At 40.5% G+C, this 24,883-nt stretch overlaps 2 protein-coding genes across 2 annotated transcripts in view; one reads left to right on the plus strand and one right to left on the minus strand.

Moving 5' to 3' along the window:
* Positions 1 to 50: 50 nt before the first annotated feature.
* On the minus strand, positions 51 to 2,612 carry tyw2 (tRNA wybutosine-synthesizing protein 2). The gene is made up of 7 exons (XM_030766697.1): positions 2,540 to 2,612; positions 2,135 to 2,303; positions 1,779 to 1,977; positions 1,162 to 1,312; positions 898 to 1,007; positions 625 to 782; positions 51 to 479 (listed from the first exon to the last, which is right to left on the minus strand). The coding sequence occupies exons 1-7, from the start codon at positions 2,590 to 2,592 to the stop codon at positions 60 to 62; spliced, it is 1,260 nt and encodes a 419-aa protein (XP_030622557.1). The 5' UTR covers positions 2,593 to 2,612; the 3' UTR covers positions 51 to 59.
* Positions 2,613 to 5,091: 2,479 nt separating this feature from the next.
* The window catches only part of zdhhc9 (zDHHC palmitoyltransferase 9), a 23,146-nt gene continuing 3,354 nt past the window's right edge, over positions 5,092 to 24,883 (plus strand). The window contains exons 1-6 of the mRNA XM_030765785.1: positions 5,092 to 5,898; positions 15,848 to 16,008; positions 18,989 to 19,147; positions 20,875 to 21,012; positions 23,820 to 23,868; positions 24,564 to 24,666. Coding sequence (XP_030621645.1) covers positions 5,732 to 5,898; positions 15,848 to 16,008; positions 18,989 to 19,147; positions 20,875 to 21,012; positions 23,820 to 23,868; positions 24,564 to 24,666 — 777 coding nt within the window. The 5' untranslated portion in view covers positions 5,092 to 5,731. The remainder of the gene's footprint in view (positions 5,899 to 15,847; positions 16,009 to 18,988; positions 19,148 to 20,874; positions 21,013 to 23,819; positions 23,869 to 24,563; positions 24,667 to 24,883) is intronic.

Consider the following 24,883-nt stretch of genomic DNA (forward strand, 5'->3'; position numbering starts at 1 on the left):
CTTCATTTATGTAGAGGTGACTGAGAAAGAAAAACAAGTCAGTGGAATATCTTTACAGTTTAAATGAGAGGCCTGCACTCCAAGTCCAGAACTATGTGATTAATATGGGGAGCATATGATTTAACATGCTCAATATGCTGAATGTTGGTCCTCCATTGGTCCCCTGTAATGTCTTTCAACAAAGCAGCAATACGGTTGGCCGTTTCCCCAGCCCAGGCTTTCCAAGCATCCATATCACTCATAGTAGATTCATTTAAATTCTCTCCATCCTGTTCATACTCAAGTGTTGTGTTTCTCTGCAGTTCGGTTACAGAGTGATTCTTTTGATCAGCTGTGCATGATACTGACGTGACATTTTCATGGATGTGGAGTACCCCTCCTGTGTCCTTCCTAAGCAACTGGCATGCCACAGGCCAGCCATCCTTAGAGCTAGGTATAAGACCCAGATTGACCCGATCAGCTACATCTTGCAAGGTGAGCTGCACAAAATACAAACTAGTTATTAGGCATCTGCCAAAGATATTAATCAGGAGACAATTAGCAAACAGCATCGACATACCCATAATAGACTATATATGTTATACATGTACAAAGAGTTAAAAACTTAGTCCCATTGCTCCTCACTTGTCTGTTGTCTCCTTGGTGGACTGTGCAGCGATCTGACACTCCATTGAGATGCAGGTTCCTTTGCAAAGCTGCAACAGCATCAGGGTTCCACTCACAAGCATGCACATGGGCTGCACCAGCATGCACCAAATACGGAAGGGTGAAATAGCCAATTCCTAAAGTTTGGCAGGAAGAAATAGATGCCATAAATATTAACAGGCCATGTAAGGTTGCATTTCATAAAATGAAGAGTCAGCCAAAGGTATGGGTGTTTATAGGTGTTAATTTTACCTGCATACAAATCAACCACAGTCTCACCGCTGCAGTTAAACGAGGCTATTCTGAGCTTCTCTGTGATGTTTCCAAATGAGAACATGCACTTGGTAACATCAAACTCATACCTGAAATGAAATGTACGGAGACTACTCATTAAAATACTTCTGGAAAAAAAAAATGAAGTGTTCTTCTTTGCTTTTTTGATGTCAGCCACATAATGCACCCATTATAGAGCAACAGTATTATTGTACACCTGGATTAATAGTTTGTGGGCTTTACCTGATGTGGTTATCAGTGTGTGTAACATAACTGCTCTCCCCTAATACCAATGTTACAACAGGGCTCCTATATCCATCTTTAGAGATACATTTGATCTGTGCCAAACGCTTCACTCCCAACCCATGAGCCACTGCCTGCCACAGCCCTGGCCCTACAAATCAAGATCCATAGTTAACATATTTAATACATAGCACAGTCACTTTTGACTATTTATGCACATGTTCAAAAGAATCCACAGAGTAAAAAAGTGTCCGTTGCGTTTAATCAGTTTTACTTAAGGCACAGATATCAGGCACTTGGATTCACTGATGTACAGGGGTTCTACGGAGGTTTCAAATTATCTTTTGTAAAGTCCTCTAGGGATTTAAGCACAAACATCAGCTGAACTTTGAAAATCAGCTGGCAAAGCACCTGTAATCCTCTGGCAAATAATTTGTGCTTTTTAAACATGGGTGTATTTACTAGAAATCCCTTTGTGTTTAATGATCCAACTCCGTAGCATGTTCCCTCAGAACCAACGTCTTTTTTGTTCGCTTAAATAACTGAAAGTCAGTAAAAAAAAATAATAACCTGTATATCTGTGACAGATTTGTCCACTACAATTGACAATAACTTACCAATTTTCTTCCAGACTGTTTGTCTGAAGCAGTCCTCTCCAAACATGATCAAGTCACCATGTCGTTGCCATTTTTGGGGAATGTCTTTCCTTAATTCCTCACTCCATTTTTCTCCGTGGGAGGCCAACAGCTCTTGCAATGCATCCACAAGTTTGTCAACACACGACTTGGCTCTCGCCTTCTTTGACAATTGAGGCACCTAATATGTAAATGGTAAATCAGGAAGAATTCTCACAGTACTCGTCTATTTTCCTTTAAGGGCTTGATTAATGGTTAGCAAGGCTGTATTTATCAGATCAAACTTGGCGCTGGCAACTTGTGAATAACCATATCCCTTTACATGTGTTTGTACCTACCTGAATGTGAACGATTTCACAAGTACTGTCAGGGGCAATAGCGTACTGCAAAGCAGGTAGATCAAGCTGAGGCAGAATGGAAGATTGTAATGGCAGGGTTACCGTCCCATCTGGATACTTCTGCATGCAGTACTTCAGGTCTAAAACACCTTTTGTCTCCAAGAATTTTCTGTGTGGCGAGGAAAGCGTACAGGTGATAGACGAAATTAAGTTAATGCACAAAAAGCGAAATGAAAAATAAAATACGATTACAACAGACTTTGGACATATTTAAGATGCATCCACCCTGTTTAGTAAATTGATTAGGCTATACTTTTCAAGCTGGTACACTAGCCTTTCTAACATATTTCTTGGAACATTAGACGGCGTCACTTGGCCACAACGTTAGCGAGCGAGCTAACTTACCTGTAAAGTTGTGCGTGACATTGGGGAACCCTTAAAGAAGGCACGCCATTCATTTTGCGACGAAGGCCAAAAATATACTATCAAATAATATGCTCTCTTGCAATTCTAAATCTACATAAATGAATTAAGTGAAACTCTCATTTGTAAAATTTGATTCCTCGAGTGTGGATGAGGTTAGAGATGACGCCTTTTTCAACGGTTTACACCACGGTTTCTAGACGGAACGTAAAAAATGTAACACATCGAAATGCTAAACAGTCATCGTCAATAGATGGAGCCACACTCTTATTCTTATTCCTTGATTTATAGAAATGTATTTATGAATTTGGCATATTTAGGAAGAATGCAGTGTTCATTTGCCCATTTTTATACAACCATTGTACAATATTGACAATACCTCGTTTTCTTTTCAGCCCCCACCCCTTTCCCCGCTTAATGCAATCAGCTTTTACAAATCATTCAGGCTGTTTACGTATTCTGCATCAAGGTCCATTGGATATCCTCAAAAATAACATTTCCAGTAGAGTTTAAATATTGAATAAGAGTTCACAAAGTCATTGTAAATTTATGAAATTGTGTAGATCCTTCATGGCACTGCTCTCCTGAGTGTAGGAATAAAAGCAGGTGAATAACTTAGCAATTATTGGTGCAGAATAAGAAAAGAAATGACGACAACATGCAGAGAATATGTCTATGGTCTTTCTTCGGTGAAGTGTGAAGATTTGCCTCATTTGGTGAACAAACTGTTTAGTCCATTTAAGGAAGTTAGAGGTTTGTGTATTTAATCAGAGTTAATATGACGGCGATGAGAATATATTTCCCAGTGGGCCTCGAGGCCATCAGAGTAGTAGATATATGAAAATATGCGATAGATTTTGCATCTTTCTGCAAAACTTTTGACAGACCGTTATTATAGAGGGGTCTAGTCATATTTTGGATTTTCTGTGCCTGTTTACAGGCACCAGATGGCCTGGCAATGTGAAAGTGGTCATTTTCCAAGTCAAACAAATACAACCAAAATGCATGAGAGGCAGGCCTTTCCACTCTCCCACAGTTTTCCCACAGTATATTTGCAGAAGTAAGGTTCGGCCCCAAGTCTCATAAAAGATGCACGTAGTTTCACTGAAACGAACTTCAAAGAAAAATGTGAAGTAGGGCCCCACTATGATTCCAGTCTTTCAGAAGAAAGAGCAGATGATTTATTATAATTAATCACAAACAATCAGACATGTTTTTTTTTAAATTATGGTAGCACATTCAGATATCAGGAAAACCTTGCAGTCTCATGTATTTCCACAAAGTTACTTGCCTATAATAAATCAATAAATTAATCACTGATGAAATACGAGAGTAATTCTGAATACAGTTTCTATGGCTCTATGTAAATTTCTCTGTGTGAAATTAAACTAAACGATACTTTAGTTCACATCAAGCAGCGATCAATTTACAACTCAGCAGCATGCAAGAAAATATGACAGTGTTAATTCATTCTTTATCTTCATTGTTGTGCATGCCGTTTGAAAGGAACAATGAACCTGCAGTTTTAGAGCTCGTCCGGGGCTATCTTGGGATCTGCCATGGCATAAATAATACATGGTTTCCTAGTGCAAATTTAAATAGCTGGAATCCCTGGTGATGATATGGAATGGCTCCGGATCCTCAGATTTACCTCCTCCAGTCCAGTCCTTCCAAGGAGAAACATGGAGCTAAGCTCTCCCTCCACCCAACCTCACTTAGTGTCTCCACCCTCAGTAATGGAGAAACTGATGTTCTTTATGCATGGGTAATGATCTTGTCTTCACAGGACTGCATAAAGAGATAGGGGTGTTTGAGATGTGACAGTGAAATATTTTAATCACATACGGACATATAGATGATGTTTGATGGCGATCTTTTGCGTGGAATCACATATCTTCAAATAGATTCTTTTTCATTAGATTCAAAACGGCAATCTTTTTCATCAGACCTGTCACAAAACAGATATACCTGAAATGAGCAATTTCATTTGCATTTTCTTCAAAGTGTGGTTATATTTTTATTATTGTGTGCTGTAATCTGTAATGCTGACATTTGATAAATCTCCAGACAGTTTTTAGCTAGTGTAGTTACTGTAGTGGTTTCGTTTCTGATGTGTTTATGCGGGACAGAATTTCATGTGTGGCTTAGTAGCAGCATGCCAAAACACTATTTTTTGTCATGGAAGGAAATATTTCTAACAAAGGAAATATATCACTTTGGTTGTAAAATACCCAGATAGAATCCACATCACCTCATGACACCTGCCATGTTTTGTTTAAGGTAGTGTGTGTGCGTCCGTGGCACTGGCCCTTTAAGACGGGACATATCAATCTAGGCGTATTTCCTGCTTCCATTGATCAGATAGGATCCAGGCTCGCATCCTGCGGGAAAACCGAGCAAAGACGCGGAATCGTTTGTCGCGAATACCTCTATTATTTATACATTTTGTCTTACAGTTAGCGGATCCTAATTTATTGCAGATCTATCGTCAACCCGAAACGAAAGATGACTGGATATTGTACACGAGTGTGATTTTGTGATTCCTTACAGCGCAGCAAAATGACACGCACATGAATGTCAGCCAGTCAAGGTCCACTCTCGACTTGTGTGAAGATTTATGAAAATCACCAGCCTCAAAAGGGATCCGGCCTGTCCTCTTGGAAGAATAAGAAAGGATCACACATTTGAATAATCATGGAATCTGGGTGTTTATTAAACAGCTGACATAGAAGATCAGCCGCACAGATTGAAATGGTGCACGAGAAGAAAATATCTTAACTGAACCAAAAATATGGATTTGAGCGACGAGAGAAAATCGTGTATGCTGCAACCGAAAAATTCTTTATGAATATTATTAAAAGCAATCTCAACAAATATTTCAGACCAAAGACGTGTGGCTCCACGAGGAAAAAAACAAGTAGACATAATACCTAGTTATTTGTCACAGTCGAGAAAGTCATTTAAACTATTTAATTATATGCTCTCAGTGAATAAGGAAACGGGATCCTCGGTATAAACTTATTGGAACTGACAACGGAAAGATAAGACTGTTTTCAGTGATCGTCACCGTTCAAAGTTCATAACACTCTTCAGCCGAATCCTTGGGAGCGACGGAATATTGTTTTGATACAGCTTGATTTCTTGTATTGGTTAATTTCACATTTAACCATCAACATGTCTGCTGTGATGATAAGCAGGAAGGCCACGCGTAAATGGGAAAAACTCCCTGGAAAGAACACTTTCTGCTGCGATGGGCGCATTATGATGGCTAGACAGAAAGGCGTGTTTTATCTAACCCTATTTCTAATCATTGGAACCTGCTCTCTCTTCTTCGCTTTCGAGTAAGTCATTTTGTCTTGTGTACTCTTTGTGTGTATCGAAACCTCTCTTATTTCACATATGCGTAACACAGAACACAGGTGTTCTGATTTGACTACTGCGTAAAATTGTGTTCGTTAACTGTAGTCTCACGGTGTTGGAGGGTGCGCTTTGTGTAGGCTACGATAGTTTGATGGCTTCTAGCCACCAGCGGCGAGCTTAAATACTTGAAGGCCTTCTGACGCTTCCTTCTTTGTATTCATGCAGCACAGTAAGATTTGATGCCATACCTGACACGGTTTAATATTTGATGCATTAATGCACCATTTGTCGGAAAATATTTCCTGGTAAATATTAAGGGTTTCGTCATCAATAGGAATGTGTCTTTGTAGTTCTTCTGGTGTGAGCATACATGAGCAGTGACGCTTAAAGAATAATTGAGGTGTTTTGGTGTCAGTTTTTACATATGAGTCCTTTGGGAACGTTGAAAATCCTCAATTTATTGTAAAAAAACCCACATTGCGTAAGATTTTTTGTGTCATCTACCCTGTAAGCCCAATCTTTTGTCCACATCTGTGTGGCATTATGAATTCATTAATTATTTACCACCTGAGTCTTTCCTGTATGGAAAGCAGATTGCATTTTGACCTCTGTCTCCACTCATTGTCTTGAGTGATGGTGTGAGATTGGACAATGGCTTGCTTATCATTATCAGCCTATATTAAAAGGAAGGCTAGACTGCTGTCTTTGAATGCCAGCAGGGTGGGCCTGATGGTGACAACGATGGCTAAGTTGTTTCTGTAGCTTCAGTCACATAATTGTTCTGGGAAGGGTTTGGCCTGGGCGAAACCAATGAAGTGCTAAAAGGCAAGGTTTCCTTCCATGTGTAGAAATATGTACAATGTCAGCCTACAAGATTTCATTATTTCTATTTAGTTTCTGTGAATTTCAGACAGTGAGTGGAATTAAGTGTGTGTGTGACTGTGTCTGTGTGCTTGCATTTAAGTATGAACATGCCAGGTGTAGTCCACATTTTTAAACAAGTTCCATGGGCTGGGCTTCTTATTCACAGTGACTTCGGCTCCAAACCCTGCTCTTAACTCCCCGATCCAATTGGACTGTTTCTCAGCATACAGGAAGCAGCAGTCTGCCACCAGCCTGAGATGGACCCGATATAGCTCACTAAAATGTGCTTGGGTTTGGAGATGACCCAGCAGCTTCTAATGGCTAGAGAGCCTTTAGCATGCAACATTCATTTTACAGTTACTGGCAATTGCCTCTCTAGGGGAGAGATATTAACATAGAGATCGAACCAATGAACAGAAGAGTAATTCAAAACTCTCTGTTACATAGCAATTTGAACTCCCTTTTTTGTGGTACCCTTGACAGAGCTACAGTAATTTCTAAAAGAACACAGCTAAGTGCACTTTATGTGTTGAAGGAGCCCTAGTTCCTAAGTGCCGGTGTAAGTCATGGGTCCAAAATTAAAGAAGTGCTGTCTTGTGTTATGAACATCATTGTTTTTAATAGGACTTTTCCTATTAATTGTAAAAGAACTGTTAATTCAACATCACAAAATGAACTAGAATGATGGAAAACAGCAAAACTTATTTTACCTTACACATGCATTTTTGAGAGTCGTGTAAAATCAGGCTATGCCATTTTTGATAGCGTGACATTCTGCAATGTGGGATTTGGTTTTCAAGCTGTTTGGTTTTCTCTGGCGGGACAGCAGGGTTAGCATATCGTGTCACTCACATAAATTCAGTCAGTCCAGCTGTGTGGATTGGGTCTGAATGACAGTGGGAAGATAATAAATTGAGGTGGGTGCCCTCTTTGTTCTGTTCCCTAATTGAGCTTGAGTCTTATCTGTGAGATTCCAGCTGGCGTGAGTCTCGGCCACTTTTTTTTTCTTTAATGCGGATTGTGAGAGCGGAGAACGAGAGAAGGAAAAGGGGAACAGTAAAGGCAGTGTCCTTGTGAACACACTGGATCAAGTCCAAGAACAACTGGATAGACATCATATCAGTACAAGAGACAGCGAGAGAGAGAGACAAAGAGAGAGAGAGAAACGGGAGGCCTACCTCGAGGCCTGTTAGAGAAGCCTCTTTATATCTTACTGTGGTAAAACCAAAAAAAAAAAAAAAAAATAGACACCCAGACATTGAATGAAGAACTTCCATGGTCTCTCATCAATTTTGTCTCCCCTAACACATTGCATTGTGCTTTCTCCTCATAGATTCTGAATATCTGTGTAGATTTGTGTATTTTTCATGTTATCTGTTTACGTGAGTGGGTGTAGTTTTGTTTGTGGGCGTGTGTGCTTGTTGGCGCCAGCTTTTTTGTTAGTGTGTTTGGTTCCCTTGTTGCATATGTATCTTTTGTTGTATCTCTCAGATGGCTTTGATACTGTTGGTTGTATTTGTGGACAGAATCACAGAATCAATTCCGTTCAGTCTGACTCACATGGGTCTATAGCCTGTGGTAGTATCCCATGGTAAAACTCTCCAGTGGGACAGACTAATGATCAGTGTCCCCTTAGGTGGTACAGGTCACTGAGTACAGGACAGTAATGCAGGACATTTCTCTTTCTCTCTCTCTCTCTCTCCCTCTCTCTTTTGTCTCTTTAGTGCTGATGCTTTGAATGTGCAGTGTAGAGCAGTTTTAGAATTAGTTTGAATGTTGGATGTGTGAATTGTGGGCGATCAGACAGCATCTAAGCGTAGAATGAGGAAGATGGCACCTTTCCGTGTTTGAAGCTGTTTTGCATTGTTTTTGTGTGAGGTCATGTGTATATTTATATATATATATATATATATAGAGCTGTTTATTTGCGATCTCATTTGTTCTGTGTGTTTGTTTGTCTGTATGTGTTCAAGAAAAGAGAGAGAGAAGGAGAGAGACATTGTTTTTGTTTTTTTTCATTGCTCTGTGAGAGTCCATAGAATAGAAGTTGGCTTGTGACGACAGTGCTGGAGGCTTGTGGCTGTTACATTTTGTTTGAATCTACCGCCCTGCATTTGAAAAGGGTAGAGAGGAGCTGTAATGCCGCCATTGCACTTAGACTGCAGCCAGAGGATTTCCACACAATCTGTCTAAACCACCACCTCTGTGTACCATGCTTTATAGCTCTGTTCCGGTATGTATATGGTTTCCAGATATCCTTTCATACAAGTTAACAGTCAGAGTTATCCATCTCTGTTCATTTGTCATATACAAGGACATGCTGGTGCTCCTTACCTCCGCATAACAGTTTTGCATGACAGAAAAACATCCTATTACTGTTTCTGCCCAGTCACTCAAGACAACTGGCATCCCAATAGTCATTAATAAGCTATAGTTTGTTAGAGAGAAACCAATTTGTAGTATTGCAGTGACTTAAAGGCTAGTATAAATGAAGTCAGTGGTATGTGCCAAATAAGATTCATCCTGACATTTTCTCCTCCTTTTTTCCTGGTCTTGGATGGCCTTGGATTAGTTCAAAGATAGATTTTCTCAGTGCTACACACATGAAGCTCATCTATCACCAGACTTAATTTTCTTTCTTCCTGCCTCACTGAGGTGGAGCAGTAATGTGTTCAAGGTCAGCCGAGAGACTTAAATTGATTTTTACAGAAATGTAATTCCTTCCTTTCACTGTCATTCTGCCCCAAATCCAATCACTAATATTATTTGATTAACAGTTCCATTTACCCCTGCAGCACAGTCTTTAATAATTGATTATGCCACTGAACGATAATATATTCATCATGTGACCATTTTCATGAAACATGATTTTTTTTTCTATCTATTGTCTTTTTCTTTCTGTACCCTTGAGTAGAAAGACATGAATACTCTGCATGTAAATCCCATCTGGTGTTCAGTTCGTTATGTTAGCGTACGGTGGCTACATCTCATTACGGAGGCAGATTACACTTTTCCCATTGGATTTCTGGATTCTTCTCAGCAGTAAGTCATCCGGACGTTTCCCCTTTCACTCTATGATTTAACACGGAGTGCCTGACAGGTTCTTTGTAGTCTGTGTGGTCTTCTTGGCTGGAGGTCCCTGTTCTTGCGAGTGTGTGTGTGAGTGTGCGTGTGCGTGTGTGTGTGTGTGTGTGTGTACCAGAGGACAGCCCAGAACAACAAGAAGGCTATTTTGTGGGTCTCTATTGTGCTGCTGTTGAAATTACAAACTAGGTTTTGGTGGATTCAATTTTTCTCTGTGTTGCTTATAGAGAAGCTGAAGTCTGGACTGATTTCCATCTTTTTTTTTTTTTTTTCTTCTCCTCCTGAGAGATGAATGCTTTGCTGGCTTCTGCTGTTCTGCTTTTGCAGCTGTGCATAATTCATTTGCCCCATGAATCACTTAGCTCCTAAATAGCCAAATTCACAATTAAGAATTAACAAAGTCTGGGCATGAAATTCTGAAGCATGACAAATGTCAAGGCGCATTAGGCCGTGACATCTCTTTCTGATTGACACACTGCCTCCTGAGCTCTCATCTAATTCACACTTCGGTGGAACAATTTTAGGTCGTTATTGTTTAGAGGATCGGTTAAATACAGAGCTTGCTGTTGTTTGGAACAGCCTCTCCCAATGTTTAGTGTTGACTCACTGCACATTGTTAATGCTCGAAGCATTTCAGAACCCGAGAGGAGAGTGCCGGTAACGGCAGATTTTGTGAATGTTTTGTAGAAACCTCATTTTGAGAGACAAGATTAGAAAAATATGAAAAATATGTGTGAAAAACATTGCATTCCAAATCCTACACCTGAAATTTTGGAAGATCTAGAACGTACTGTAGTTGACCTGGAGGAGGAGGAGAAAGAGGTTGGACTTTATTCTTGACACACCTGTGGATTATCCCTTATGATGGATTATCACATTTTTGCATTGAAAATACATCTTTTGTTTCAGTGCTGTTCTGTGAACTCTAAACATGTCAGTAGAATTGACACCAATGGGTTAGTGCATAGCATAGCCTCCATCAGTTAGGAGCATTTCCTTCCCGACAAAGACTAACATCATGTAACCTGATACTGATAGTCAAATCAAGTTTGCATCAACCGCCATGAATAAGTGAGCCGTAAGTAAGAAGAAATGTAAAGACTTTGTTTTTGACTGAGGGCGGTGAGTAATATTTAGTGTGTATGAAGAAGACAAACAGACAGGGAGGGATTTCAAAACGTTATGTGTTTGGTAAAACACTTTTTTTTTTTTATCATCTGAGTGATCGAAATTACAGTTTGTCTTTTTGTCAAGTTGTGACTGTAACACAGAGGAAAGCAAAAATCCATTTGTCGGTGCAGTTAATTGTACTATGATATGAATACATGGTTTAAATGCTAACCGCTGATCGTGTAACATTTAGATAATTAAAGAGGGTACAAACTACTCATTTTCGAAAGTGGACTTGTCCAGCAAATAGCAGCATGTATACAATGTTTTTGGCTGACCTACTTTTTTTTGTGTACATAATTGGCTCGGCTCAAACTGTTCTTAAAAGCACTGGAATAATGATAAACAGTCTGCTATGCAAGATAAAAAGGGGAAAAAAAGGAACATTTTTTAGTTTGCGTAAGCCGTTGGTATATCATAAAACAGTTTATCTTTCTTCCTTATAATCATACAGCTTGTGTAAATGGCAGTAGTTTCTAGATTGTAAAAGTAATACAATAAAGCAGTAGGTTTACATTTGCATTTGTCAGTCTAATGCCATCTTAATGAAAATACAAATAGCTTCCAAAATAAAGGAGAGACAAAACTTAGTGAAAGCAGGTGCATTCAAGCAGGTGTAGTTCCTCAGTTAATGAATCTATTTATATCCCATCGTGTTTAGGATTAGTCTGTGGAGATGGTATGCCAGAGCGTTGCAGAAAAAAAAATACTGTGCAGGTTATTGTTAAGTGGTGTCACTTATAGTCACAAGTTCATGTCTTGAACCAAAATGTCCAAGTGGTACCTTGAAATTTAAAGGAAAAAAAGATGTGCAGCTCTGTCATCTGATAGTAAATATCAGCGTGTTGACATGAGCAGGTTACTAAGGACTTCACAGAAAGGGATACTTTGCATGGCCTGCAGCATATAAACCTCTTTATTACAGCAAACATGAATGTCTGCAAGTGTACACGGGCACGGAGCTCGGGTAGTGGGGAAAAAAGTCACATGGTCAGATAAGTCATCCTTCAACTTGTTCTCAGCACGCAAATGAATGCATGCGTGGTCCATTCCACTTTGACCCAACAGGCTCCAGTGCTTGACTCCCAGAGTGAAGAGTTCTTGTGCCTCTCTTATGGTATGGGATGCATTTGGCTGGCATGATCTAGAACCGCTCAACACCCGTAGAGGACAAGATTGAAGGGACTCAGTAAAAAGCCATTCTTAACGAATGCTTTCATATTATGGATAAACAATTCTAGACTGATGGGAGTGGTCTCTTTGGATGATAATACTGACATAATACAAGTGATTGCTGAAAAGCTTGAAAATGATGGTAAGCTATAGATGCCTTAGACGCCAGGTCGTAAATATCCAAAGTGATATTTATAAGAGATTTGGGTGAGTTCCAAACACCTGTAAAGTCTATGCCGAGGAACACTGAAAATTTTCTGACGGTTTGTGGTGGACCAATTACAGTATGAGAGTGAAGGTCTTTAGATCAGCATTATTAGTGGAGCTTTCATTTGCTGAGCTGCAAGTTATTGCCATGGTGATTTGAAGGTGATAATGGAGAGTCATAAGGTGAACAAGAACTTTGTGGATTCTATTTCTGTCTTCATGCCACTGTTAAAGCATTTATTTCAATAAAATGCAAATGTCTGCTCTCTGTCTTTCAACCCATCAGTTCTGCTGAGAGAACTTTTAAGTTTTTCTGTTGCTTCTACTTTTTTTTTCTCTTTCTCCTTCTACTTTAGTGGCTAAGGGTCTCCGTAAGGCACATTAGGGATGATGTTTAGCTGGCTTGTTCAGTCTCCCCCGCCCCCATAACTCCAACCTGATTTAACCGCTGCTGCAGCAACAGCAGAGCTATTGATTGACTTCATGCACAGCCTGACTATACTCCACCCCTAACCCTGCCCCTACACACACAGACACACAGACACACAGACACACGCACACGCACATGCACACGCACAGATCACTCATGTACCCTGTGCCCACCAGACAAGAGCACCAAGATGGATGACTTTGAGCAAATGTGCCACTGTCTTTCTTTGGCTTATTGTGTCTGTGTGAGAGTGTGTGTGAGCCTGCGTGTGTGTGAGTGTGTGTGAGAGTGAGTGAGAGAGAAAGAGAGAGACAGGGGAAGGAAGAGATCATTTTACAAAGCAGCCTGACAAACACCACATGTGTTCTCTGGCCCTTGTCCTTTGCATAGATTCCTCCTTTCTGTTGTCTCAGGGGGAAGTCGGTGATCAGCGAGCTCCGAGTGAAAAATGATTGACCATTAAGAGACAACAGAGAACTGTGCACGTGAACCACACAAAGACAGGGAGGGAGGCAGAGAGAAAGAGAGGAAGACAGAGAGGGAGTTAAAGGGGATGGGTAGAGAGTACCTGTCAGTGTTTGAGGTGTGACCTATGATATATAGGTAAAAGGCTAAATTAGTTCATGCGGAAAGGAGGGAGCACATGGGGGGGGGGGGGGGGAGGGACATTATGACCGAAGGTCCAAGATGGTTGTGTTTGAACTAAATTTAGTTTAGGTCTAATTGTTGCTTTGCTGTAAGATGATCCTTTGCTTATTGCAGGAAGAGAACAGGCGGAAAGAAGCCATTTCCATGATGGAAAACAAATTCAGTCTTGTTATGTGTATTCTGAGAAGGGTGTAACCTTCAGCTTACGTGGTGATAAAAGATTATATCCAACTATGGTTAATTTACATTTTTATGGAAAAAAAAAAAAATAAAGCGTGCGTTTTGCTATTGTTTTTTGTGCGTCACATCCCTTATTTTATTGATCGATTAGGGGAGAGTACGTCTTTAGTTCCGGGAATATAGGAGCAAGTGAGTAATGCACTGGGAAAGGTTGTGTTCTGCTGGGAACTGATGATGAAGCGTATTTGGGATGCTTACAAGTCATCAGTGCAGAAACGATTGATCATGAAACCCCGGTGCTGTAGCCGGCAGACAGACCGAGTTTCTCCCTGGTGAGCCTGACTCTCTCCGAATTGACTGGCCGCCCTGTTTGACACAGCAAAAGATGGATTCTTCTTTTCCAGCATTGAGCTCAGGCTCAAGCCAGTGCGGAAGAGCGTTACTAATGCATTATTTCAACTGAGAGCTTTGTTAATCCGTATTTCTAAGGTTTTTTTTTTTTTTTGGTTGTGTGTTGTTTTGTTTTGTTTTCTGTCTGTTTTAACGGCGCTTGGGAAGAACTGATCTGACCTGTCACACAGGTAAAACAGCATGTTGTTTCTGTCATACAGGCGTGCTGAGTCACTCAACAGAACAGGTGAACCTCGTTCACCTGTGGACATTGAACTTTTCATTGTGAAATTACCGTGCTCCCTTCCCTCTGTCTTCATCCTCATCTCCTTTACTGTGCTCTGACACAAACCCAGGAAACGTTACTTGGCACCCAGTCAGAGGAACGCAGAAACTGTGCCCAGGAGAGATTTGTAGGCAATGGGAACTGAAAACACAGACCCAGCAGCTCCAGCGGTGGGGTTTACTGGGGGGAATGAATAGGAAAAAAAAAAAAAAACGATAATAAATGATGTGACTTGTGTTATTCTTAACATTACTGTTGTTTGGTCAAGCTGTTTTATAACACAGCATAGTCATATTACGATTAAGAGATGCTTAAGTCTTTAGCCAAGGCCCTTCTCCTTCACTGCAATGTAAAAGCTGTGTGATTCTAGCTGTCAGATTTTGTTATTGTGACATATCCGGACATGGGTAGTGGTAACGGTCAGCTGAGGGCTAAACAGTTTGTGTGAGATCTTGCACAGGATGCATGTGTCTCACGCTGTGGTCTACTGCCATAGTGCTGTCTTGTCCATACATTAACAGTATAGAGGTGCTCTAAACACAGCAGCAGAAAGGCAAAGAGAATCTGCTCTATTTATAGCTCTCTGCAGTGGCCTGTGGAAGCCACCGCCTTTACAGCCTTTACACATCTACAGTACTCAACCTGGAAGAAGAAGAAGAAGACGTACTTTTAGAGCATCAGAGTCGTGCACAATTTATGTGTGTCTACTAGCCTCCTTTTACCATGGCTGGCTGTCTGTCTGTCTAGCCTGAGGGACAGAGCCCAGCTCTCTGGAATGAACCTTGTCAGAGACTATGTTTCACTCTGTGCTTGGTATGTAGCGTGGCCAAAGGGAAAGTCAAGACTAGACATACACTGGGCTGTAGTTTTAACAATGACCTTTCTCTCTATGGAATCCTTCCCTCCAGTGACAGAGAGAGTCCTCTTTTAATGCTGAATGCAGTGAGGACGTTCTGATGTGCAATGTGGGTTATTTCAGGATTTTGTAGAATTGGGTTTCTTTAGATAAAGTTTAATGACAGGTTAGCCTAATTTGAGATTAATTTTGGAACAAATCGGAATTTTTGCCTGTTCTTTGTGGAGGCTAGATTATTTAAGGCTCTCTTTTTTTTCTTTTTCTTTTTACATATTTTTTTTAAGTGGTTAAAAATGCAGGTTATTCAGATATTGGAGGATGCCAAACCAGTTTCTTTTGTTTACTTTTGAGTTTGTGTTGTTTACACCAGAGGGCATCCTGAGGTGGGTCTGACAGGATGTTTGTATAATTGAAGCCATCTCCTTAACGTCTCTTTCAGAAAAAACTTTTACAGCACCAGTATGAAAAATATGTTATAAATCATTCATAACGTACTGTAAGTCTTATTTTTAGTAAACATAAGTGTCTCCTTTGTAACTCATAATGAGTCTCAATTAAGGCTGCATGCTTGGTTCTTAGATTTCTTGTGGACTCCATACACTGCCATGTTAAGTAACTGGTGTATTTGTTTGGTCTCTACAGGTGTCCATACCTAGCTGTCCATCTGTCCCCTGCCATCCCGGTCTTTGCCGTGCTCCTCTTCCTCTTCGTCATGTCCATGTTGCTGAGGACGAGTTTCAGTGACCCTGGCGTGTTGCCACGGGCCCTGCCAGAGGAAGCCTCCTTCATCGAGATGGAGATTGGTGAGTCTGGGGAATTTTCTCTTCATCCTCAACTTACCCAAAATCAGAAATGTAAGGAAGAGGCAAGTGACGTCATAAAGGAAGCTACGGAAACGTACTTGGGAGCCGGTGAAATGTTCAGCAGATTTTCAGTCTCCTTTAGAGTTTTTGGAATCGCCTTCTCCTGAGTTCTCATTCTCTTAGCTCATGATATTTAGATCAGGAGACGGTTAGGTCATAGGCCGTGACCTCCCTCTGCCTCTCTGGGCAAGTGAAGGGAAAAACATTTCAGGGCATGAATACTGCAGCAGGAGGGTGTTGTAAGCAGAGTGGTAACAGCTTCGTCCTGCTGTTTTATTCATGCGTTGTTATGCTCAGAGTCTGCTTATTTATTTAGTTAGTTATGCGACAGGTTTGTAATGGTTCGGAGGGCTCATCTATGTGACCTTAATTCCGTCCCACCCCTGTGTTTCTCAGAGCGTTTCCCCCTCTACCGGAGTGGCTTCATGCAGTCAGAAAAAAAGAACAAAACAACTTAAACGTACATTATAGCTAAATGTAGACTGTTCAGTCGGAGTTCCTTTCATCACTTGAATCTTTTCTCTTTTACAAAAAAAAAAAAAAAAATTGCTGTTTACATAATTACTAAATCGAGGATGGAAGATGGAAAATTGAATTGAAAGAGGAAAGGATGGCTCCGTGTCGCCATTCACACGCAGACATACGCACACGCATGCACTGTGGTGAATGGATGTCCAGCCTCGCCCGTCTCTGCAGGGAGTTGGCTCTCTGCTGCAGATCCTGCTCCATCCTCCCCACCCCCATTCTCTTATTGTTCTGTGCGTGGCGGAGAGGCCAAATCCTCCTCTCCTCTCCTCCTCCTCCTCTCTCTCTCTCTCTCTCTCTCTCTCTCTCTCTCTCTCAGAATACCAGCAGAGCCACAACCGGCCTAAACAACACAGGGACAGCCCTGTGCCTTTCCTAATCACAGCCACTCCAGACTGCACATGGGTGCCATATACACCCTCTCTCTCTCTCTCTCTCTCTCTCTCTCAGAGCCATCAGCAAAGACAACAACACGCTCCAAATGACGTGGGAGGAGCTCCAAACACTTCCCTTCTTGTAAAGCAAAGATAGCCATGTCTCTGAAGAACACATTAGCCGTGTACATTTTCCACACGTAAATCAAAGACACCATTCCCTGTAAGTGACCCAGGAGCTGTGAACACATCATGTTACTGGAAGTGCAGATATAACTTATTCAAATGAAGGAGGAGGAGCCGTTATCCACCTGTGCCTCAGTCACACCAAAGAGACACAAGAGACGCTGAATGACACAGCAGCCCTGAAACAAGGGACTAGACTTTGTCATTGTAGTGACTCACAGGCACTAGATGATAGCCCACGTAAAGATGACATACCCCCGGCAGATGCTGTTGCTAAAGTCTCTCTGGGAGCGTACCCTGCTTTGTGCCAGAGATCTTAGTGAACTTCAGCAAAGTCTGAGCCACTGTCCCCCATATTCACACACCCTCCTTAACTATATTCATGTCCCTGACAGAGCCACAGTTTGCCTTGATGAGAAATCGTGATGTGTGTGTGTGTGTGTGTACATGTTGGGAGGGAAGAGGGAGAACATAGAGAAGAGGATTTGTGTGGGTGTCTAAGGGAGTAGGGTTGAGAGTGAACTTAGATACTGTATGTGCTACTGTGTGTGTGTGTGTGTGTGTCACATTTCCCCCACTTTATTGTCTCTGCTCCATTTGTAGACTGCGTGTTTTAATATACTATTCATAGTGGTCTACAGCATGCTGAAAAGCCAGTTAGGTAGCATAGGATGCAGGTAGGGATGCGGGTTAACAGAACTCAATTGTATTGATGGAACACTAGCTGTCAACTCAAGCCATTATTGCCTGGGTCCTGGTGGAATACTAATAAGATCTAAGGCATGTTCCTCGAATACAGAGGAGCATGGGTGGACAATTACTGTGTTTCCAAAGCAAAAGTAGATGATTCATTTGTTGTTGGGCACTCATTCCTCTTTGTAACTCATTCCTCTTTGTAACTTTCTCTGTAACCTCAGAGAAAACTGAGTTAGTCAGAGCTGATGAATATAAGCCAGCCTGAGTTGGGTTTTTTTTTCACCCAACCTGTGTGGAAAATAAGTAGAAATAATAGCTGAAAATCAAGTCCTTGGATGTTTTGTGTTTTAGCATTCCTCCCTTCACCAGCATTTGAGACTCACCAGATGTTGAGAAGATTATTGTGGTTTCGGGGGGTTTCTTTTTACCCCTGCACATGACATACTGAATGTTTATAGATGTATTGGCTAAGTTATGGTGAGAGGGCAAATCTTAGCTGTCAGTCTTTAGACTCTGCTTAAAGAATGCTTACTTTTCAAACCCAAGGAATAGTCAGTATGTTCTGATTTGTAAGTTCCATCAGGTCTCGGGTTGAAAATATTATTAAATATTTATTCTCTCAGCTTTCCCTTCCAAAAGTTTTATTGCTTCATTTTTCCAGATTTTTTTTCCCCACATAAACATTACATTGTAGTAACAGACTTTAAACGGGTTTGTTTGTATCCTTTAAAAATGAACTAACTGATAAAATATTAGCATGGATGAGTCAACATAACCTGCCCACATAGAGAGAGAGAGAGAGAGAGAGGGAGAGAGAGAGAAAGAGAGAGAGAGAGAGATTATGCTTTAACCTTTCTCATAAATCATTATAATATCAGCATTTCTGCGATAACACATCATCATAAACAGTAATCCAACACACACAGGGCTGTGACCCTTCCAAGGTCTCTTGTGCCTGATTTATGTGGATGTTTGCAAAAGCACCTTTATTCTGACTGTTCACTGGACTCGCACACACACACACTTTTCACCATGTGTTTACAAGTACTTGTGTGGCCTTGAGTATGTCCTCTAGCATGAAGGGAGTATAAATGTAAATAAATCAACCTCATTTCAATATTGCCTCGTCTCCTTTACAGAGGCGGCCAATGGGAATGTCCCGGCAGGACAGCGCCCGCCTCCACGCATCAAGAATGTGCAAATCAACAATCAGATTGTCAAGCTGAAGTACTGCTACACCTGCAAGATTTTCCGCCCACCTCGTGCTTCACACTGCAGCATCTGTGACAACTGTGTAGGTGAGTTTGGCCACACAGGTACATCACAAACCCCGAAAACTGAATAATTCTAGTAAAGATTTATTTTAACTTTGTTGTACGAATGTGTGTCTTCTTTCGCACAGTGCAGAGATAACATTATGCATGCTCACTCTGAAGTTCAGCCTGGAAAGGTTCAACTTCTGTAAAAAAAAAAAAAAGAACAAAACAAAACACCCCCCCCCCCCCCAAAGAAACCTATAGAAAGCAAGGGCCAAAGCAGTCTGAAAGCATTTGTTAAACAAATTCTTTTTTTTTGATGTGTGTTTTTTCTTATTGAAGTGAATGGCTTATTGTTGAAGTTGTACAAATACTGAAATGAAAAAAAATTTCACTGAACAACTTATGAAAAATAATTCATTTATGTCTTGTATTCTCTCAAAAAGACTCTGTGGAAACAGAGCTCAGTTGTTCCAAATGATTTATTTCCAGGCTACTGAACTCGTATATAGGTTTATCTGACACATAGCTGACAAGTTAATGAAGGACTTTGCAGCATGCGACGAGAGAGAAGAGCTTAGTTTTATGCTAGATTTAATTTATTTCGGAAAGGAAAAAATGCCACCTCTTAAATCACAAAATATAACACAGTAGATATGGTAGGGTAACCCAGTTTGGGGCATTTATTTGAACCGTTCTTTGATTTATTTTTGTAGAGGCGTGAGAAGCAGGGAGTGACGGTATATAAGCATTTCATATGGCCTCAGGGCAATAATAGTAATGTGGCAGCTGATGAGTGACAAGGAGAATGGTATGAGATTACTGAAGCATGACCGGAGATTATTACAGGAGACAAAGGACTCTCTCTCTCTCTCTCTCTCTCTCTTTCTCTCTCCCTCCCTCCTCTTTGTGCAGAGTCACTGTGAAACACTGACCTGTGTGTGTGGGTAACCTGCACCTGCTGTAGTGTTTCCTTGATACTCAGACACACACTCACACCGAGAAACACATATTTTCTTACCCACACACCCGTATGTCCGCCCGTGAGCATGCACGATCTTTCTTGCTGTTGTTTTTTGGTACAGGCTCACACACAAACGCATACAAAAACACACTGACACATGTAACTAGACGCACACACACGCGCGCGCGCGCAACCCGACTTGCCCTCTCTGTCTCCCCCCCTACACACACACACACACACACACACACACACAAACACACACACACAGCATGACACAGCAGACAGTGACAGCTTGCCTCTTATTACAAAAATGTGTGTGGGCTTGGTCTGCCTGAGGACAAGCCAAGAGTAGAAACCAGAGCTGCCTACTCTGAGAGCTAAGGAGCATCAGCCGATAGCCTCTTCTATCACAAGCAATAGAATCTGCATTTTTAGTGGATTTCTGCTCTTTACTTTAAAACAGTACCTATCGTTCAATGTGCCTTGTATCCACATGCTATTACATGACATGCGTCGTTTTTCTCCTTGTTAATGGAAAATGGTAAAATGACTGCTTTGTTTCCATGGCAATATGCACTGCTTAGTTGATATCTATGATAAACATTTGCATTTCGCACCTACTGTTTGTGGGGTGCTTTAATCTATAGGGGATCCTGTAAGTACAAGCTGTCTGTCTTTGAGGCTCACACTGTGCTGTTGCGATTTGAAGATGAACTGCCAGGAATTAGTGGTTATCAAGTAGGAGACAGTAATTCAGGAAATTTCTCTCTCTGCCTCTTTCTTGCACTCTTTTTCTCTCCATCAGATCGTTTTGACCATCACTGCCCATGGGTGGGAAACTGCGTGGGGAAGAGAAACTATCGTTACTTCTACTTATTCACACTCTCGCTGTCACTCCTCACCATCTACATCTTCACCTTTGACATTGTCCACGTGGTACTGCGTAAGTAGTCTCTCTCTTATACAGCGTGGGTGTGCATGTGCATGTGTGTGTGTGTGTGTGTGTGGATGTGTGTGTGGATGTGTGTGTACATGCGCTCATGTGTGGATGTATTATCGAGTAATTTCATGATAGAAATGTAATTTCCATGTTATCAGCTGTAATGTAAATGTTCTGAAATGGCAAAGGGCTTGAGGCGATTCGTTTTTTTTACATAAAGCTGTTCAATAGCGCAAGGTTCTAGGAATGCACACGTCTGCTGTATAATACGCTGACATTATGTAGAATTTACAGAGCCAGCGGCAGAGCGGTAGACCCATTTATAGAGCAGAAATCTTCAGAAGGAAACTCATGTTAATGTCTCTATGTTAAAGAAGGAGAGAGAAATAGAGACAGAAAGAGGGTTCCACCACGTACTGTACGCTGAACTAATTTAGAATCTGGATAATTACCTTTAGGCTAATTATCTTAATTTAGGGTGCAGCGCACTCTGAATGTCACCTCTAATTTTAAAACAGAAATTCTGAATAACTTAGGGGAATGTTAATCTACAGTTGGGGTATATTTGACTTAGATAATCGAGTGTGGGTTGGCAGATGTTTCTGTGTCAGAATCTATTTAGGTGGATGACATTAAAGCATGAAAATTTAGAAAAAAAAATCTTCAAGTAAAAGACATGAAAATTATATCAACCCCATTTTTTCTCATCTTTCAGGCTAAATACGAAAAATATATTTTATAAAAATTGTATGTATGACATTTGTCTAAAGAAAACACATCACATATTCATTTCCAATTATGAGTCAGCCTTTTGGTCAGGTTTGTTTATTTGCGTATGTGTTCATTTTTTTATACCAATGCAGAATACATCAACATCATCCCTATCTCTTGACTGATGGTGACCTCACTTCCAGCATATCAGATTAAGATTTTCTTTATCTTAGAGATCATCTTTCGCTGTCAGAGCCATATTGTGATCAGTATTCTGAATGTCACGCCAAATGATTTTGCTTCACACCAAAGGATAATGATAACAGAATAAGAAAATTTACCATAAGTGATATTCACTTTCATAATGTTATAACTTTTTATGTCAAACAGATAGAAATCAGGATATAGATCCAGGATGCAAGAATTAGTCCAAGATATTGACAGTAACAAACAAATAGGCTTCCGAATAGAGCAAATATTTAAGAAGGTGTGTAGAGAAAAATTAAAGTGTAACAGTACATACACAAATACATCAACAAATATCAGGAGAAATCTTTACAAATGACAGATTTGCCCTAATTAAGAGAAATGATCATATGTCTGTGTGTGTGTGTGTGTTTGTGTGTGTATGTAATGTTAAACTGTTTCAGTGCTCAATGAACAAAGCATGAAGGTATGTATGTGCGTGTGTGTGTCTAAACTTTTAAGACCGTTTCAGTGCTCAATGAGCAAAGCATGAACACGTGTGTGCATGCATCTAAATCGTGAAAACTATTTCACTGCTACATAAACAAAGCATCAGTGTGTGACTGAGTGTGAGTGTGTGTGTGTGTGTCAGCTGTTTAACTGTTGCGGTGCTTAATGAACCAAGCATAAACATAAAAGTGTTGGTCATAATAAACCCTGATGTATATGATCAGATATTGATTTTCAAGACAGCTGCACGGCTCTGACAATATTTCCTCCCCTCTATTAACAGTTCTAATCAATACATTTTCTCCTTTTCTCTGAATGCTTCTTCTGTCTTTGGGTGTTGGCATTATTCCTTTTCTTGTTCTCTCTGCACTTGACATTTCTATAACGTCTGTCTCATGTTGACAGATAGAAATAAAAGCTGTTAGACTGGCTGCACTATGCATTATTAGAGGAGCTCTCTAAAGGGAATGCCTCATAATGCACTATGACCAAGCCTGGAGTTAAAATGAAAAAAAAAAAGAAAGAATAATTGAGTGGATAATTGCATAAGAAGTTATAAAAATTAATGTAGCTATCATTCTCTGTTATGTATCAAAAATACAGTTTCTTTACTATGGTGTAACTGATGTATTATGTGGTGTTACATGCAAAATACTGTCACACCATATAATGTCATGTCACTCTGCCTTATGCTTCATGCTGTGGTCTAACTGAAATCAGCGAGCATCTCCTAGCACATCCACCACCACATGACAGCAATGCTTTTAATGTATTAATGACAAAGAATAAAAATATAAGTAGTGCATTATTCTGTAATTGATGTCACACTAAAACACACAGAAAATTACCATAAGCTTGGAGCTCAGAAAAAGTGCCTTGTAATAGAATTAAAATAATAATAAAAAAATACAAGGATAAACTCACCTCAAGAATTGATGATGGATTTCAGAGATGTATCTGTTCTTTCTGGTTGAGCAAAGACCCTTTCTCTTCAAGTGTGAACAGAGGAAAACATGTCCCAGTCGGTCACTACATGCACATTTGATGTTCAGTTCAAAGTTCTGGATAGAAATGTTTGAGCACTGATTGAAATTCCAGTATGCTCTACTAATGGACTATCTGATTCACTGTATAAACATATGATTTTAAACAGTTTACTACTTTTTGTCTGTGTGTGACACCCCGGACATGTAAAAAAGCATGTCACGTTAACCACCCATCTCTCTCTCTCTCTCTCGTGTTTTTGAGTTTGAGACTGTTTTTCTATATCTGTGTGATGGTGTGAGAGGCAAAGGAGGAGAAACCACACTCAGGCATATGCCTGAGTGTGTTCATGTATTCCTGAGATTCTGTATTGCTTACTTTATAACCACTCTGTTTGTGTGCTTTGTGTTACCCCACAGGATCTGTGGACTCAGGCTTTGTGAGCACCATTAAGGAAACCCCCGGAACATATCCTTTAAGCCCAGCTGCAGCGACCTGTTCATATAACCAAGGCACAGATAAGCCTGCTTGACTATCATTAACAATATGAAAAACTCGAGCCATAAAGTGCATTATATAGTTATGTAATATTTGTCCTATCTTTGTAATGGTACATCTTTCCAGCATGCTTAGAACACATTTATCAGCAGTTAATCATTCTCAAACGTCATGCTTTTAAGCCCATAAAAGCTTTTATGCAACTAAAAATGCATTAGTTCTGAAGCCCATTCAGTATTAGCATGCAGTTTTCCCTTTTGTGTGAGGGAGAAAGGCAGAAAGAGAAAGAGAGTGTAGAAGTATGCGTTAAAAGAGTGTACACAAGCTCGTGTCCACCGGGGAAAGAGATATTACGGAAGTAATTCATGATAACTGTCAAAGTGATAGTAGGTAAAATTGTTAGTTATAGCTGTAGATTTGCCGTAAACACCAGAGAGAACAGTGCTGAGCAGTGACTCTGAAATCTAGAAACCCCACCCTGTTACTTTTCACCCTTTAAGGACTAATTTTTGCTGGGGAGATGTGTGCATGCTTTAACCAATTGGAGATGGTTCGTAAGAACAGAAACTAGCCTAAATTCCAAATATTCCTGACTAGAGATGAATAGCCTCCAGCATGGAGAGATGCCAATATGTTTTTTTTTTTTCCTTAACCCTAAACCCCACTGTGCTGGAAGTGCTGGTTTGTTTCTTCACTCTCTGGTCTGTGGTGGGGTTGACTGGCTTCCACACCTATCTGATCTCCCTCAACCAGACAACCAATGAAGATGTGAGTTTTCTCTCTCTTTCTCTCTCTCTCTCTCTTTCTCTCTCTCTCCCTGTCTTTATCTCTCTCCGGTGTCTCTTTCTCCCTCTTTCTCTCTCTCTCTCTTTCTCCTTCATTCTCTCTTATTTTTTTTTTTTACTTTGTAAGGACACAGTGAGTTCTTTTATATGCTATGCCTCAGACGAAGTAAATACACAGTTTGAACTGGGGAAACAGCTCT

The sequence above is a fragment of the Chanos chanos genome, chromosome 2 (assembly GCF_902362185.1).
Source record: "Chanos chanos chromosome 2, fChaCha1.1, whole genome shotgun sequence".
NCBI classification, from domain to species: Eukaryota; Metazoa; Chordata; class Actinopteri; order Gonorynchiformes; family Chanidae; genus Chanos; species Chanos chanos.